The sequence below is a fragment of the Bactrocera oleae genome, chromosome 4, assembly GCF_042242935.1.
Source record: "Bactrocera oleae isolate idBacOlea1 chromosome 4, idBacOlea1, whole genome shotgun sequence".
In the NCBI taxonomy this organism is placed as follows: Eukaryota; Metazoa; Arthropoda; class Insecta; order Diptera; family Tephritidae; genus Bactrocera; species Bactrocera oleae.
Window position 1 is genome coordinate 64,144,491 of NC_091538.1, and position 19,676 is coordinate 64,164,166.

Here is a 19,676-nt window from a genome sequence, read left to right on the forward strand (position 1 = left end):
GATGCTTACGATAAAATCGCATTATAACTGTAAAACTGTTGCGACTACACAAGCCACACACACATCTGCAAACGCCATTGGTGTTATGTAAGGGCATAAGCATTTTCCAACTAAAATATTTTCTTTTATACACGCTTAGTTTTAACAACCGCATTGTATGTGGTGCGCACAATGGCGCACGTGGCGTATGAGCAACCACATTTTCAAGCGAATAAAACTTTATGTCTTTAAATCTACTTTCAACACATAAATTTTGATATATGTGTGTAAATTATTTATTTTTTGTAGTAAAGCAGCACAAATTGTGCAAATATTTTTTGTATTATTCACCGTTATGACAAAGTTATGCATTAAATTGAATATTTTGTGGCTTATAATCGTCATAACGGAATTCACTTGCTACTCAAAACGTAAGCTCAGAATTGTTTATGGTCCATTATGCGCTGATATTTGCTTTTCTTTGAAAGCATATAGAAATTTCATTTCGATTGAGACTTTAATAACTTTTGACTTGCACATTTGCAAGCATGAATCGTGAATTAACCGCAACGCAATTTATTTGTCAATGAAGAAAAAGTGAGGGCATAAAAAACTCAGCTGCAGCGTAATATGTTATTTAATAACTCAGCCATATTTATTGTGCGTATAAGTTGAAATCATATATATTTTTTAATTGCATAAATATGAGCTCATAAAAGTAAGTGTTTAAGTGTGTTTCTCCATATGAATTATTCGTGAGCATATGGGTATATATTTGTATATGTGTAAGCGCTCAATTTTTATTGATTTAGTTTATTTGTATGGCATTTAAATTGGAATTGCAGTCATGCATGTGCGTAAACGTGTGCAGTAAAGGGGAACATTGTAAAAACTTTATTATCAAAGAACCAGGTTTTTATTTCATTCTTAATTTAACTTAACTGGAATGTGAGTATATACAAATTTAACATTTTTTATTGCTTTTATGAATGTAATAAATTTTGCGTCTACCCTTTAAAGCTTTCGACTGAAAAAAAAGTTGTTCATATTGATCCCACACAATTTGTCAATCGTTAAAATCAGGAAAACCAACCAACCAACAATGCGAACTCTCACATATCGACAGCAACCACTGCATTTTAAAGCACTCAAAACACCGATTTGATGAGTCATCCACTGTATAGTTCTGATTTGGCACTCTTTTTATTCTCGTATGACATCTTTTTATTCTTTTACGTAAAAGATAAACTAAGAAGTCAACGTTTTACGACACCTGAAGAGGCGATTGATGCGATATTTTATGGTTCCCGTTGGAGCAGGTCAAGGCGTGTCGCTAAAAATCCTAATTTAAGCTTTTTCAAAGCTTAAAACAAGCTTTCAAAATGCTTATTTTTACTAAATTTCAGAAACTTATGTTTTTGTAGTTGATGGAAGTATAAGTCAATACAGTAAATTCAATTCTTATTTATGAAGACTCTGAATTAAACAAATTTAACTGTTATTTTTATTTGTAATAAATATTAGATTATTAATTTAAAAAAAAAAACAAATAATTTTAACTGTCACTCAGCAAAAGAAAAAAACCATATTTTACGCTTATTTACTCTTTTTTAATTATACATTGATGCTTAAAGCCATTAAATTGCTTACATGCGAAAATGCGAAAACATCAATTAAAACTCAACACTTATTTACAAACAACAACAAATCTGTTATGCGTGCAAATTGAAAATTTCATAATCCAAACTATTTATCATTGCTCTTATTGCCATCAATCGTACAGTTTACTCGTTAATATTATACAACAACATAAATTAAAAAAAGAAACAACAAAAATATTATTGCCAACATCAAAGCAACATTTTGCCGGCATCATTATCATTGAAAATCATTCATCCTGAAGCCTGGAAATAGCAAACACGAAAACAATGCGGTGACCTTTCCAATTGAAAAATACAAAGTTTATTTGTTAAAAAATATATATATATATGTATATAAATACTGATAAATGAAAGCAAACAAAATATGCAATATTTGATTTCTCCATCGAAGCAAACATCAAACGTTGACATTTATGCATAAGCCGTCTTTCGCGTTTTGTTAACTTTTCTCCATTTTTTTTTTGTGTATTTTAGCTGAAAAAAAATCTCATCACTTGCAGCTACAGACGCATTCTCGTTACTGCTCAAACATAAATTTACCACTGACACCCTGTTGAAATTTCAAGAATATGACTGAGTGATTGATTCAAATGAAAATTCAGTCTGTGCAGCGTTTTCCAAAAACAAAACAAAGAAATAAAAAAATAAATAAAATTATACATCCGATATAAATAATCTGATATTGCGTTGTCTGCTCAGTTGCTAAATTAATGTCGATATCTACAAGATCGGTCACCAAGACGATATCGTAGACTCGCAGAGCGGGCGCATTGCCTCTCGAATCGGTCGGTGGGTTTATAGAGTACCAATTCCATTACAACCATTATTATGCACATACAATAATGCTAACAACAACAAGTACACACCAGCTCTGAATTGAGTAGGTAACTAAGCAACAATAACAACCACAAAAAGCAATTGCTTCAGTAGTTGCGGTGGTAATCACAATGATAAGTTAAAGTTCAGTTCAGTGATTCGTATAGTTGAGCGGATTGCAGAATTAATTCTGAAAGCTTGAGTGCAAACTTTCCCTAACGACTAATCTACTTTGAATACATACAGATGTATATGTATACAGGCATATACAAATACACAGCTACAGACTACAATTTGCGCTTAAATTTAAATTTGATAGGGTTCTGTTAATGGACTAATACAAGTTATAGGAAGGCACCAATACATGTTTGTCCAGAAACATCTTTACAAAGGAGCTTACATAGAGAATTCATTTTCGATTATAATTGTTTTTTATAAAATATATTTGGCGTTAGTAAAATAGTTAGAGTGAGGTAAAAATTGCTAAAATATTTCGTCTATGTTCAAAAAACAAGTTTATCTTAAATAGTAATAAATCAAAAAAAGACCAAGCTTCATTCATTATAAAATATATATTGACAGATTGTGCCTGAGAATATATAATATTTTAGTGCTACAGTTGCAGTTGTAACTTGTGATTTTTGATTTAAATAAATAAGTATCTTTTAGAAAACAAATTATTTACTTTAGAAATTTTCGCCATAGTGTAGCCAATTTAATATGCAGAAAATCCGTTTATAGAAAATAATCAGCATTTAGTGAAGCTCATGAATTCATCGTTAACTTGCCTCATTCGTGTGCTCCATCCATCTCTGTTAAAGACGATATTTTAAAAAAGTTAAAATCGGGTTGGCATTGGAGTGATTGAAAAGATCTCAACATCTCTTTTGGACCAGCTAAACATATTTCTGGGTATAACGCATATCAATTCTAGACTCGTACCAATATCCGAATCTCTTGCAAAAATAACGTCGATTTGAGGTCGCAAAAGAAATGCTTGAAAAAGTGGCTGAGTACCCTACATTCAAGACCTTTGTTTATATATATGACATCAAAACTGTCCAACAAGTTAGCGAATGGCGCTTCCAAAAAGAGCCGTAACCGAAAGAACGAAAGTCACTAAAGACCATCCCAGCCGAGACTTATAACAAGTGTATGGAAAACGAGATTAAACGTTGACACGCTTGTATTGCCTCTGTAGTCTATTTTGAAGGCGACGTGAAACTTTAGGTTATTTTTATCAGTCCGGGTCAAATTAGATCTTTATATTCGAAGTATGTAAAATTTGAACATTTGAAGCAAACTTTCTGAAAATAGTCATGTGACGTTAAAGTTAAAAACATTAATTTCAAATAAATTAAAAATAAATTGAATCGATTACCATGGAGAAAATATTCAAATAATTCATAGAAATAAAGTGGAGAGCGATTAATAAACCAAAAATTCTATATTTCATAAAAATGGTGCCAAAAAATTAATATAAATTAATTTAATTTTTAAATATTTAAATAAGTAATTTTTTGGTTTAAATTAAATAAAATTAATTAGTAAGCAACAAAATTTATATTGTATAAAAATTTTGCTAAAAAAGTATTATATTTTAACATGGATAGTATGTATGTTGGATGTTATCTACTTTTAAAAAATTATAACTTTTAAAAATTATCTGTTGGCTACAATATAATAATGCAGACAGTGAAGTAAATTGAATTTAACATAAAATGTGCTTCGTCATAACCAAGTTCACTATTACTTAATTTTGAATCCAGGTATCAACTCAATAGTTCATTATTAATATTGCAGACGTGTCCCTCATATTCGAGGGTATACAAATATACAAATTAGAGTTTGAATCCATTTGAATACTTATAGCTAATACAGCCTCATTACTGTTGCACTTAAGTCCACTTAGTCTCATTGTGTACGCCTTCGGTTACATCGTAAAATACAATAGCAACTGTATTCAAATTAGATATTTGTTTGCAAACCATCTATTCCCGACAAGTTACTCCGCGCGTTTGCTCTTTGCCTCTGTTTTTTCACTTAATTAGCAGCGTATTTAGAATTAATACAATTGTTTTAGCATTGTGTTGCGCTAATTTTGCCCCACTTAAACAGCTACTTTCTCATTAGTAGTTACTATGGTAATTTCACAGATTTAAGCTGTTTGTCTATTTTGTTAGCAAAATAATTAGAGTTTAATTACTATTATCATTTATGAGCGATTTATGGAGCTGAGGATACAAAAGAATGCCTTCTTTGTAATAAGTGGCTCCCAATAATGATTTCAACAAGCGTGGGATTCAAAAAAAGCTTCTGTAAAAAGTCTAATAAGATTCAGAAACAATATACTAACTTATCAACTCACTGCTACTTTGTCATAATACTTTTATAAGGAACGAGTTAGGTCGATCTCTATACAAATAGAAGTATGACAAATCAAATCATTATATAATATTATATTTTCAAACACAAAGCAGGACAAGTAGTTTTCAATATGTTTCTACAATTACTCACTGAGACAGATATGTTTTTAATAACATCCATATTTATCATGCCAAAACTTTTTAAATTTTTCTTAAATACATTTTTTTCCATTTTCCATTATTTACTTACCAGATTCCCCCGCAAAACTACGCGAGGAAAACGAACGACTTAGCGCGGAAATACACCGCCTACGAAAACTATTGGAAAACTCTCCAGAGGGCGCGGTTGGCGGCGTCGACCTTTCGGATTCGAATAGCTGTGGCGATGCACATTCAACCGACGGCAGCGGCAGCATGCCACAACAACGTGTCGATCGGCTGGAAGCCGAGCTACGTTCAGCAAAGAGTCAAATAATGACATTACGCATCGAACGTAAGAAGCTACGCACCGATAAAAGTGAACTGCTCGCACAGGTAAAGCAACTCTGCGCCTCGCTGCAAGACAAGGAGCAGGAACTGCGTGATTTTATACGTAACTTTCAAGATCGTGTGCGCGAGACTGAAACAAATAATGCAAAACTGACCGGTGATCGCGAACGCGAACGTTGGCAATTACTGAAACAGGCACGCGATGAGGCTGAACGTTCGTTGGCATTGGCGCAGCAATTGAATGCACGTGACCTACAGCTGCAACGTTTGCAAGATCAGCTACAAGAGGCGCGTCGCCAACTCTCTGGCTGTTTGTCCGATCAGGAGAGTTTATTGTCATTCGCACCACTAACACCGCCATCGGCCGCTTCGGCTATGATCAATCAAATGAACGTAACAGCAACAGCGAACAGTGTAATGCGTAATGACGATAGTGGGCGTGGAAATTCAAATTCATTGTCAGCGTTTAGCAGCAGCTTGAGTGGAGGCTCTGGCGCTACGGCAGGTGATCGTAATTCTTGTTCGAACGATTCGGGTTTACGAAATAGTAGTGATCGCGAAAGCACCGGTGGCGATTTAAACTTCAGTGATGGTACTTGCGAGAATGGCCCGTGTATAACAGTGGATCCAGATAGCATTTCACTGATCTCTAGTCAAAACATGTATCAATGTAAGTGAAAGGTGTTTGACAACTACTTAGTAATCTATTGCATTTTTATTTTTTTTTATTACAGATGGCACACCCAAGGAACGTAGTCCAACTCTGTCACCACTGAACTCTGCCGCTTACTCGAGGTATAGTTTATGTACGAAACTACTTTATACTTCATTGAGTTTTGCTTTTATTACCAACAGATCTGTGGAGCAACTGGGCTCGCCCGTAGAGTCGGATGGTCCTGGCGCCATTGCGCGTAAATTCACACCAAAAACCGGCACACTAAGTGCACGTAATGGGCGCGGTGGTACTTGGGGTAGCATTTCTCGTGTATTTGCACGCTCTCGTAATAAAAATAAAGCTCTGTCAGCAGATGGTACTGTTGAATGTAAGTTGTAAAAGCATCAAATTCATACTTTCATATCAACTAACCCACTAACTGACTCACATCTTTTCTTTGTCTATTCTAGTAACTCCCTATCTTTCAGACGCCGACTACTCATGGAGTCCACTCTCCGAAGAGGGTTATGCCGAGAAATTACGTCTACTGCGTGACGCCGCACAACTGCCAATGGAAAGATGGCGCGCATCACAAGTGCTCGCCTGGCTGGAGGTGGCGCTCGGCATGCCACAATATAGTACGCGTTGTGCAGAGAATGTGAAAAGTGGTAAGGTGTTGCTTGAATTGAACGATGGTGAATTGGAAGCCGGTTTAGGCTTGGTCCATCCAATGCATCGTAAAAAATTACGTTTGGCAATTGAAGAACAACGTAGACCAGAATTAGTACGCTATCCAATGATTACACAGCTGGGACATACTTGGGTGGCCTCCGAGTGGCTGCCGGATATTGGATTGCCACAATATGCTGATACGTTTTTACATTCGCTAGTTGATGCGCGCATGCTGGATACGTTGTCGAAGAAGGAATTGGAGAAGTTTTTGGGAGTGACGCGGAAATTTCATCAAGCGAGTATTGTGCATGGTGAGTTAACAGTGAGATTATGTAGCTCTTAAAATTTGTTTATAAATGTGCTATTTTAAAACTTTTCAATGGGAGCAGGAATTAAAAATAGCTTAAAATAAAAATATTATTTACATATATATAATTTTGAATTTGTTCAACATTTTTTTTAGATTATTATAATTAGACCAGGGTAAATAATTTTTGAAAACAAAAAACTTATAGTAGGATAAAACCCATCGGAAACGAAAAATAAAATAACAAACATTTAGTGAAAACTAATTTACGGGCGATCTGTGGTCGGGGGTAAGAAAAAAGCGTGGTTAAATGTTAAGGGTTAGAAACGGTCTGCATCGATTTCCGGCTAAACTAAGAGTCCTATAGGAAAAAGTTATGAATCAATATTGTTGGTAATGAAAAGATCTATAACTGCAAATAACCAAGTTTTTGAGTTTTTTATTTTTATCTTGAAATTTAAAACATTAAAGTTAAAACCTTTTTTCGACTTAAAATCAAAAAAAAATAACAAATTTTCACTCAAAAATTCTCAAGTCAAAATTTCTGTTTTTTAAAAAAGTCAGTAGATGTTATGTCTATAGAAGTTGTTTTGGGATAAATAATTATAGTACCATATTTAATTTTCATATTTTCAATCAACTTTCATATTTTATTACTTTTTAGGCATCCACGTGCTTCGTATTGTGAAATATGATCGCCAAACACTGGCCATGCGTCGTGTACAATCGGAAAATGTGGACACCGATCCAATTGTGTGGACCAATCAGCGATTCATACGCTGGGCGAGATCGATCGATTTGGGTGAATATGCTGACAATTTGAAAGGTAATATATATTATTAGAGTATATTCTATATGTAGTAGATTTTTTGCTTAAAACACATGTAACGTTAGGCATAAAACTTATCCTACCTAGTTCTAAATAAAACTGTTGATATTTAAAAATAAATTTTCTTCCTTTCTCTGCAGACAGCGGCGTACATGGCGGTCTTGTCGTATTGGAACCATCGTTTTCTGGCGATACCATGGCCACAGCACTGGGTATACCACCCTCTAAGAATATCATAAGGCGTCATCTCACAACGGAATTTGATGCGCTCATATTGCCCGCAAGGTAAGGCAAATTTATTTCAACTATTCATATCACATCATCTATCGTTGTTGCAATCATTTTACCAAAATTTACTCGTATCTCTGTGTGTATGTAGCGTAAGTGTGTAAAGAATTCCTTTTATATTACATAAATGTGTATGCTACTAGTATGTAAACATGCTAGAAAGAAAGAAAATTATTATAATTTTCAAAATATTCATAAAACGATGCTTGCGTTTGAGTTGAAAATTATCTGTTGAGCATTTTCGTTTTTGTTATTGATCGCGAAGTTAAATTTCTTTTTTTGTTAATTTTTTTTAATTGCGTGATTTTTATTTGATTTTCAGGTAGTATATATTGAAATAATTTTACATATTTTTATTATACAAAAAAATAAATATTTTAGTTTAATTTTTTTTACTTTGTATTAGTTCGCTTTCACGCACATAGTCCCACCAATAGTTTCAATAAATAAATTATAAAATCTTTGTAAAGAAAATATTATGTTATACAAACATAAGAGACGTCTTTTACCATTCATTCCTTAGCGCTCAAAACCCATAGCTTGCTTCAAAATGCTTGTTTTTTTTTATTTTTATATCTAAATTATATTTAAAATATTCGTATGCATACATATATATTTATCTCTATTGAATTATTATTTTTTTTAAATTGTAAAATTTAAGTAACGTTTATTTGTATTAAAAAAACCATTTTTTAAATTATTTATTGATTTCATTATTATTTAAAAAATTTAACATAAAATAATAAGTATGTATAATAATTAAATGAATTATTATTCTTGTGCTTATTTTATTCTTAAGGGCATATTTTATTATGTTTATGTACGCTTTTATTTATTTATGTTAAAATTATTTTTCACAAAAACAAATTGGACATAGAAAACCGTTATCTTTCAATAGTGCTTATTTATTATTTAGCAACTAAATAGGTATGTAATAGTTAAACTGCTTATCACGCTGCCAATTTCATATGACTCATCATGTATACACGCACACATACACATAAATGAAATATGCTTACATTCTGTATGATCAAATAATTGAATTAAAAAAAAAAACTTAGTTAAACCAATTTTAAGAATAAGTTTTTTTTCAAAAAAAATAATTTTTTTTTTATTTGGCACTAAAAATACTTCAAAAATTGTTTTCGGGCCAAACATTATTTTAATTTTGACCAAAAATTTTTTTGTTAGAAAATTTTTTTTTTTTGCTTTCAAAATTTTGGAAGTTTTTCTCTTAAAATATTTTTTTTTTTTTAATTTGGCTGAAAATATTCTACAAAAATTCTTTGTTTTTTTAATTTTTAACTGGAAAAATACCGTAAAAATTAATTAAAACTTTAATAGATAATAAAAAGTTTTATATTTTATTCAAACCACAGCCTTCAAAAGTCATAAACATTTTTTAACAATATTTTCTAATAAACTGCAGCTTAACGCTGCTCTGAACATTGGACTAACAACACTAACAACACTGCCGCTCTTTATTCCATTTCATTTCACTTGCTCTCGCATAAATTCATTCATTTCCCTCAACCCCTACCAAAGCATCTGTTGCTAACTGTGTATGCCAGTTTCGTTCGTTTTTCTGTTGCTACATTCGCATTCGCATTCGCATTGAAAATCATTTGCATAATTTCCATTACTGAACGTTACTCTCTCACCTCATTAATGCCATCATGTACCACTGCATTGGATAGAACTTCATTAGCAATTTCTTTTTCTGAAAAAAAAAAAATCAAAATAAAACATAAATGTGTTCTCTTTGTATGCATTTACATATGTACTAAGTATGTACTAACTAAGCTGCTGCTTATTACTTGTTCCATTTGTACTGCTCGTAGTTCATTATTATCTTCATGTGTTTGTGAAATCAGAATGATCATACATATTATTTGTAATAACGAATATATTTAGAAGAAAAGAAAAAATAAAAAAAAATAAACAAATAAAAAGCAAGAAAACCAAAACCTAACTAACCATCAACGTTTTCGTCGTTTCTTCCATTTTTCCCTCGTTTATGATGTGTTCTACTCACAAACATGCATACCTCAACCACAACAACAAACTTCATTAACCAAAAAAATAAAAAAATTAAATATATAAAAAATTGTAAACATTTTTTTTTTAAATATAAAAAAATTCTGAAATACAAACTAATTCCGCAGATACCTTGTTTACTGTCAAATGGAAGAATTTCAAATGGATAGCACACGACAATTAATTTTAAATCAAAAACAGCTAGGCAGATAAATTGTTGTTAAGTTATTGAAACCTTTGCTTTAAGTACCATATAATGTTATTCTTGATGTTTGTTCTGACGCATACATTTTAATTAATTCCATCTAATTGCGTACATATGTTTATGTGTATGTGTGTGTTTGGGTAATGTTATATGAAATTTAGATCAATTTGTGTAGCGGACGTTGAACGATACAATAATTAATGTGTAATTTATTAGTAAATATGAATAACGGTCTAGGCTATGGACATCTTATGTATGTAAATGAAAAAATATATGTAAATGTTGAGATATGAACATACATACATACATTATGTCTGTATGTGTATTACGAAACATATACATAAAATTGTGTAGAACTTAGAAAGAGTATCGAGATTTCGTGGTGAAAATTAGGAGCGATTTGGCTGACACTGTTGTTTGTAAATCTTCGAAGAAAATAATTTTTTACTAAATGTGACATTCAATTATCGAATATATTTATTAAAAGACAATTGCTAGAAAGGGACGATTTCCTATTTATAGTTAGCACTTTTCGATCCATCCGACTTTGGATACATTCAGTCAAGGTACGATCTGGGCTATATATTATTTGACGAGTTGTTGTTGGCAGCGTTACGCATGAATTGTTTCACCTGATTTTATAAGCTCATCGTACCCAATTTCCTTTATCTTCAATATCTGCTTTGAAAATTTGTCAACTGGCTTTTTGGGTGACTCCCCAAGATTCTGCGAGTTTTTCGTTTGTTTGGCAGCAAACTTCATCGACTAATACTGCAAAGCCACTCGAATATACATACAATACAAATGAAATGTGTTCTTACTGAAAAATATAAGCCCTAAAACAACGAATGAAGTTAATTAAACTACATTTTTTAGAGAAGTGAAGGCTTGAACCATTCTAGTAATGAAAGGGTTATTAAACTGCTATTTGAAGCAGAGAGAAGATATCCTTCACCGAAGGGTACAGTGTGACCAAAAATTGGAAGACAGCTGAGCTATTTAAGATTTTTGTTCTCAGTCATGATTTGTTTTTTTCGACTGCTTGGTCGAATTTCACATTATTGCAAATCAGGAGATAATGTATGGAAAAGTACAGTTTTACTGATTTCTGTTTGTACATTTTTTTTTTTTAATTAGTAACAAGTACTTATTTTTTGAACTGCAGGCAACAGTGTTGCCAAGTAAGAATTTTCACATTTAATACAGAATAGAAATGCAGTGTGATGAAAGTTTAAAACAAACAGAAAATGTAGTAAATTTTAAATCATGCTAGCAAAAGCCAAATGTGCGCTAGTACAGAAAAACTGTATTTATTAAGTAATTCATAAGAGAAACGTATGAAGTAATGGCGTGTACTAAATATTATTGTAGCTTGTTGATGGAAGTGCATAACACACTAGTGTAAAAAAATATAATTATTGCACAAAGATTCTCCATGCTAAAATTTTTCTACTGAACGTGTTTAATTAATATTATTTAATTTTTAAGATAGATGTTATTAAAAAACAAAAAAATTACTTTTGGTGTTGCATTTTAATTTCAAAATACCAATATTGAAAATATATATATGTAAGTAGTTAAAATAAATACGAACTTGAGTAGATACACAATGGAAAAGATATATATCAAAGAACTACTTTAAAGCGTAACAAAAATTTACAAACAATTAAAATCAAATCAAATCAAATCAAACAAATCGAAATAGAAGACTTTAACGTAATTAAAAGTAGGGAAAATTTAAATAAAAATAAAAAAGTAAATTTGAATAACGGAATATCAACAGCAACACTTTAACTCTAATTTAACCAACAACACACACACACGCTATCGATAGCTTACAAAATTTACAAGCTCATAGTGAATAAACTAGAGAAAAGCCGAAAATATTTTTTTTTTCAACGCACATAATACTTTAGAAACGTACAAAATTTTTATGTATTATACACGCCCCTAAAGTTAAGTCATAACGTAAATATATTTCAAATAAATTATATATAAACTAGTGAAAACAGCTCAAATCAAATGCTTTAGAAACAATTGATTAGTTCAAAATAGAGTTCAAATCAAAAGACGCACGAAGCGCTGCACATTTCTTACAGTAAAAGGCGAAAATAAATTGAAAATATTAAAAATTATAAACCAAAATTAATATGCAGCGCTCAACTTCATTTGTTTAAATATACATAAATACACACGTCGAACACCAATAAATCCATACATACGCATACAAGCAGTCATGTTGTTGTTACAGCAAAAATTTACTCGCTCACATATACGTACAAGCTCACTTAAGAGCATTCGTGCGCTCTTGCATATAGTTATAACATATAGATGTGCTCGTGTGATAGTTGTAAAACATACCCATATAATACTTGTGCATAATAATAACAATAACAATAATAAAATAGGAAATGTATTAAATACACAATTGTTCCGGAATTCTATTGTAGCCACATGCAACCATGCAAGCATACCTGCAAATACACATACAAATAGTTGTATGTATGGTGTGTTTGTGCGCCGCTTAGTTGTCGTTGTTTAACAAACATTTCATTTCCTTTGCAATTTTTCATTTTGCCAATAGCATAAGAAGCTTAGAACAGCTTAAAATGAGGTACTCGTTATAATATGTATTTGAAATGTTATTTGCTTGCTTGGGAAATCCCACTGTCTTCTTTTATTTGCAATATTTGCCGTGCACACTAGTATGTATTAATTTCGTTTTTTTTGTGATTTTGGATTTTATAAAATAATTTTTTACGCTTTATGTGGATTTCAGGTTTGATGTAAACCATTTTAATGTAAACTAAGATTTAATGGTAAAAACAGCCAATTGTAGATCATAGAAATCGATGAAATAAATTAAAATTACTAATATTATGAGAATAGTAGTTCGATATTTATTTATGAAAGTAATTTTCATTAATTGATATTCACTGATTTATCTTTAACCACTCAGTAGGTGAGTAGTGATCATAAAATTGCATAGATTCTGTAGCTGGAAATGCAACAAAACCGAGTGAGGTTTTAACTATTTGATCAAAAGCTTTTAATATATTATACATAGTAAGGCGTTAAATTGTAGTATAAAAATTGTTGTCAGATTTTTATTAAAAAAATCGTAAATCATATAACTGACAGATCTTTTATTTCAGTGAACTATTAACTCCAAAAGCTAGTACCGAATTTATTTTGTATCTAAAACTATCACTTGATATATTATAGGTATTCACATTCAGTAACTATCCTTGAAAAACACATATTTTCTGCAAAATTATTTCGTTAAAAGAGCATTCAATACGAATCCAGAATGTTGCGCAGCGCGTCTGAGTTACTATAGTTTTTTAAAATGAAAATTTTAATATAGCATTTACTAAACTTTTTAAGCACCAAAAAAACTTACCTAAATTCAAAATAATTTAAGCGTAAACAGGGCGTATGAGCAACCAAATTGCTGTTTACATCATGCATGAGATGTGTGTGTGGTCATGGCGTATGAGTAATCCCAATTTGCATATCACAACATATTGCTATCGACTTAACATAATACAAATTTGCAATATTAAAAATTAATACATTATTATATTAAATTTGATTTATTAAATTATAACATGAAAACACAAACAAATTGGCAGCTATAAATTAGGTTACTCATACGCAGTGTGTCACCTGCAGGCGATGTATGTTACAATACAAGCCGACTATACAATTTTGGATTTAAATAGACAATACAATAATGTATTGAGATATGATAATTATCGGTAAAATTTCAAACTATCAATTTTCATATGTCAAACGAGAGTTTTTATTATACCTATTTTTTTCGAAATTAAAAAAATAAAATTCATTATTTTATAAAAGTTATAATACTACGTATAAGGGTTGGATAAAAAGAAATTTAAAAATTCAAATGAATTTAAAGAAAATACATATATCATTATTTATAAATTAACTTCACAAATTTCCTGTGAGTTAATTTCGTCTAATAGAAGTTTTCAGGTTGGCTAACTGAATTTGACGGCGGTGTTGAGAACATAGGCGCAAAGCGCTATAAGAGATAATATTGTATTATTTTCCTTCTCTGATACCTTCATTTGAAATTCAAATGCTTTCGAATTTTTTCAACACATTTTTTTATTAATTGTAAATATATGGTATACGACATGGTATACTCGTTCATTGTAAAACATTAAATAGAAATAAATTTAAAAATGAGTATGCTTATTTTTATTGCTAAATTGTAAAGAGTTTGTAATTTTATAAATTTCTTTATGATATTTAAGTCATTATGTCCACTTTTGATCGAAGGCATAATGTTTTTGGTAATAATTTCAGTTTTTAAGCCACTCTGAGCTGTTAAGTTTTCCACAAAAACGATTTTTTTGGAAAGTGGAGGCTTGAGAGAAATACAAACATTTTACTAGTCCATCCATGAGTACTGATATATTTATATGAACCCCATAGTAATAATATGTTTATTTTGGTTTTTGGATTTGAGCAGAAAAATCTTCTTCACCACCACACACTTTTTCCGGAGGTCCGCTTGGAGATCGGCTACGGGTTCAAGGGAATCCAATGACTCCCGATTACATTAAGTTCTGTAATTATATGGGAATTCTTTTTTTTTATTAAAGAAAATTATTCACGAAAAACAAATTTTTTCTATTTTGCAAGTGAAAGTTAAGAAACTCTAATCTAAACTAATTTATATTTACCATTAAATTATACACAAGCAAAAAAGAAAAAAAGAAATCGATAATAATTTTAAACAGAAAAAAAGACAGCAAAGAGCTTTTAGGTTGAAGAAATTTTTATAATTTTTTTATAGTGTTATATTATTATAAATTATCCGAATTCGCAAATACTGATTGATTTAGATAAATTTTTCAGGTATATTTTGCTTAAAAAGCATATACATATATATATATTGTGTAATATTTATATACGTGTGACTCTTTTCAGTACAATTGTTTCCATCTTGCTCGTGTGAGACAGTTCTTAAAATGCACATGTTAACCGTTTTAACTAAAAATATGTAAAGTATTTAATATTTATGAGCTCTTCTTTAAAATATCTATTTATTTCATTACTTTCTAATTTTAAGTAGGCCACTATTGAACTGCTCGCTTTATGCTATATTATCACACAAAGCGCTAACCACTATCTATGTACATACTTATGCGCTGCACTGCTTCAATTAGGTTAACGCTCAAAGCCATTACATTCTATTTTGCTATGTTAAACTCGTTCACATTACTTTCTGCGACTTCAAATGCATTTGCAACACAACTTTCGCAATCAATACTATTTGGCGCTAAGTTTGCAGAACTTCCTTTCAGACCAAAAATTTTTATTTCTCCATTTACTTGCTTACTGCTATTTATTTTAAGTTTCTTTTAACTTTATAATAAATAAAGACATTTGCAATTACTCGTTTTTTGTATGTATGTGTATATACACAAAGTTTCGTATGTATTTATGCTTATTCTAGGTATGTTTATTTTACTTCTATTTATTTCGTAACTAATTATTTTTCTCGTATACTTTGTTTTTCTTCTCCGTTTTCTCTTATTTCTCTTACAATATAATATGTTTATGTATATGTATGTATGTATGTTTTGTACAACTTTGACGTTGGCGTTGCCTTGTGCTATTTAATCTTTATCAATGCAATTGTTACATTACCACTACGTGCACATGCATACACACATACACGGAATACACATACACACACGTGTACATACATACAAATGAGTGTATTTCATATATTTCTATTGAAAACGAATAACTTTTTAAAACTTATTTATATGTGTTTGCATTTTGTTTTGTTTATTTTCGCTACTACAAATTTCTTTTTCAACTTGTTGCTGTCATTGCTGTCTGTACAACCACAACAACAACAACTTAAAATCATCAATAACAACAACAACAACAACAAATAAATACCAAAAACCACAATAATCATTAAAACTGTGCCTCACCAACACCACTGCAAATAATACCGACGTTGACGAAATCGAAAAAAAAAATTGTGAAAATCGAAAACATCGACAACCAATCAATCAACCGTTATCGTACCGAAATGAAATAACGCAAACATTATAAATGTACATACACATCCACAAACAAATGCCACATACAACTACAAAACCAACTGTTTTTACTAAACATACACATATATACACCAAACCCTGCACACATACATACACACATGTATATGAATGCCTGTGCCGATTACTGGCTATGCCATTTGCCGTGTATGTGTTTGCATCATTGTTGTGTATGCTATATATATATATATATATATATATGTATGTCTGTATTGTGCTTATCACTGTGAAATCAATACTCATACAAAATAAAATATATTCTGACAAAAACTTCCAATTCAATTACGTACCAACAAAACAAAATTTTGCTAACAAAATCACATATACACACACACATGCACATGCACACCTACAAACAAAAAATCCAATGAACATCGATGATAAAATGATGCAAACAAATCAAACCAAAAACAAACTAAAAACAAAATCACACAAATACTGTGCAACACAAAACATTTAACAACAACAACAACAAATACCACAAACAATGGACAACATGTATTTTTCGTATGGCTGTAACGAATGTGTCACGCACTGTTGTTGTACTGTTGTGTTTAGAGCAACCTTGGGCCAAGGCATACGTTCCGGTTGCGGCATAGTACCGATTACGGGACCGGGCGGCTTACAGCACTATGCCACAACTGATCGCCGCTCCAATGGCGCATTGCGGGTAAGTCCACAGGCTACTTAATTACTTAATTGCTTACATTTTCTGCTAACTAGCCTATTCATCTGACTTACAACTATATAATATATCATCATAAACAGTATAATTATTGTTTAACGCTTTTATTTTGTTAATAATTTATTTATGTTTTCTTACCGTTTTTCACCGTTATACACTTGCCTTGAACTATTAATAATTGTGTCAATGTTAAAGATTTATGTAAAAGTATGTAGATATTTTTTCGAATATTCTTGTCTACGCTGATTTTTGAATTGTTTATAAATCTATCTGAAAATTAGCGTATTTTGTTGTGCTGCTTGTGTCACCTTTAACATTCTGAAAGCATTAATACAAACATAAATTATAAAAAACATGCAATTTTAGGTTACAATAAAATAAAAAACAACTAAAAGTTGAAAAACTAAAATAATTAACAGAAAATTAAAATTAAATTACAAGAACTTTTATATAAATGAATAAAGCAAATAATTTATTAAAAATTATTAATTAATTAAATAATTTAAAATTAATATCTAAATGCTGTTTATATAAAATATGATAAATATTATTATTTCAAGTATATACCAATAAACAAAAAACAAAAAAACTGAAATCACTGAAAATCAAAAAAAAAAAAAATAACAAGCAAACCACATTATTTTCATAAATTAACACAAAATTTCTTCAAAAGTTACATTAATAATAAAAATTAATATTTTTTTATATAAAATCACAATAAATTAATTGAATAGCTCAATTTTTTAATTTTATAAATGGCTATTTCAAATTACCAAGGGTAAAAAGTGACCATAGTTACCTAATGAAATAATAAAGATGAATCAATTATAAAAAAAATATTTTTCAAAAATAAACAAACTAATAATTATATAAAATTATTATTGTAGTACTTTTTTTTATAAAACAAAATATTAAAATCTCAGAAAACCTCACAGAATTTGAAAGGTGAATCAATCAAAAAACTTAAATTAACGAAAAAATTAAAAAAGAAAATTATTAATATTAAAAATATTATAGAAAAAATTCAAATTTAATTTAAAACAAAAAAAACCGTTTGCACCGAAGCTATAATATCTTTCACAAATACGAATTATACCTTACAGGAACTTAAATTTTACCGGTTAGTATGTATGGCAGCTATATGCTATAGTATCTCGATCAGAACAATTTCTTCAGAGATTAAACCGTTGCCTTAGGTAATAACCCATGCTAAATTTCTTGAAGATACCTTGTCAAATGACAAAGTTTTCTATACAAACACCTTATTCCGATCGTTCAATTATGGTATAGTGGTCCGATATCGGCGAAACTATCCAAAAAGAAGAGCAGCTTCTTGAGGAGAAAAGGACGTTTGTAAAATTTCAGATTAATATCTCTAAATTGCGTATGTATATACGGACAGACGGACGAACAGAAGGACATGGCTAAATCGACTCAGCTCGCCATTTGCTCAGCTTGCTTTTTTATACCATATATATTTAATAGGGTCTCCAACATTTCTTTCTGCGTGTTACAAACTTCGTGGCAAACTTAACATATCCTGTTCAGAGCATAAAAATAAAAAAATTAATTTATATAAACATTTATAAAAACCTAAATGAAATAAATTAAAATGAATTAATTTTTTGTCGAAAAATTACGCTTTATATTTTCGAAACCACATACAACTTACCACCACATATTATATCTGCTGACTAAATACAACAAAAATTAAGAAGAACTCAGTCTGAATAAATTTCCATAAAAGCAACATACATAAATTGCTCGTACTCGAATCGTCTATTCGTTACTGCATCATCTACTTTACTTATACTCGATAACCTCTAATTTATTCTCATTTTTTTAAATACTCCTTAAATGCTCTGAATATTAGCGTGTATTGCAATATGTTTACTCTTAGCTACTACCACTACTCTATTCGTACGACTACATGCTTAGACTACTCTGCCAAATGTTTATTTAAGTAAATTGATTTGTTAACTAGACGCATTATTTGTTGTCATTCGGTTATTGTATATTGTAGGATGAGAAAAAAAGTTGAAAAGTAGTAGTGATCTAAATACACAAACATACACACAGGCATCTGTCTAAATAAAACTCGTCTATAGCATGTATATATACATACGTACGTGTACACAACACGACCTCACGGCGAGCAAAGTTTTGCTGGAATAAAAACTTGCAATATTCACCTGTCAACTTGCCAATCAATTCAAATCAAGATTGATTACACTTTGAAAAAGTTATGTCGTTGAGCTGGCTAATAACAGCTAAACAAAACTTGAAGAATGCCGTTATTTAGTATTATTCTTAATTTTATTTTGTGGCAACCACTTTAATCTGTGGTAAGTCTCTACTATGTACGAAATATAACTAATATTAAAGTTTAATGGGTTAATTATTATGCACCATATATGTGCTTAGCACTGTATTCAGATACATAGAATATACCTGCAATAATTTTTGTGAAATTGTCATAATTTTCCAAACTAAATCAGAGTTTTTAGGTCTTTAATATGTTATTTACTAGTTTATTTATAGACTATATATTAGTAATTTCTGTATGTTGTCAAAAAT

At 30.4% G+C, this 19,676-nt stretch overlaps 1 protein-coding gene across 12 annotated transcripts in view; it reads left to right on the plus strand.

Moving 5' to 3' along the window:
* The window catches only part of Liprin-gamma (liprin protein kazrin), a 207,188-nt gene that overhangs the window by 177,187 nt on the left and 10,325 nt on the right, over positions 1-19,676 (plus strand). For 5 of the 12 annotated variants that reach the window (XM_070108855.1, XM_070108856.1, XM_070108854.1 and 2 more), the window contains 6 exons: positions 5,076-5,981; positions 6,046-6,354; positions 6,455-6,949; positions 7,610-7,771; positions 7,915-8,059; positions 16,973-17,084. In XM_070108855.1, the coding sequence (XP_069964956.1) occupies positions 5,076-5,981; positions 6,046-6,354; positions 6,455-6,949; positions 7,610-7,771; positions 7,915-8,059; positions 16,973-17,084 (2,129 nt within the window). Of the gene's footprint in view, positions 1-5,075; positions 5,982-6,045; positions 6,355-6,436; positions 6,950-7,609; positions 7,772-7,914; positions 8,060-10,227; positions 13,422-16,972; positions 17,085-19,676 lie in introns of those variants that run through there. The other 7 variants (XM_014248125.3, XM_036369938.2, XM_036369941.2 and 4 more) reach the window with 5 other exon arrangements.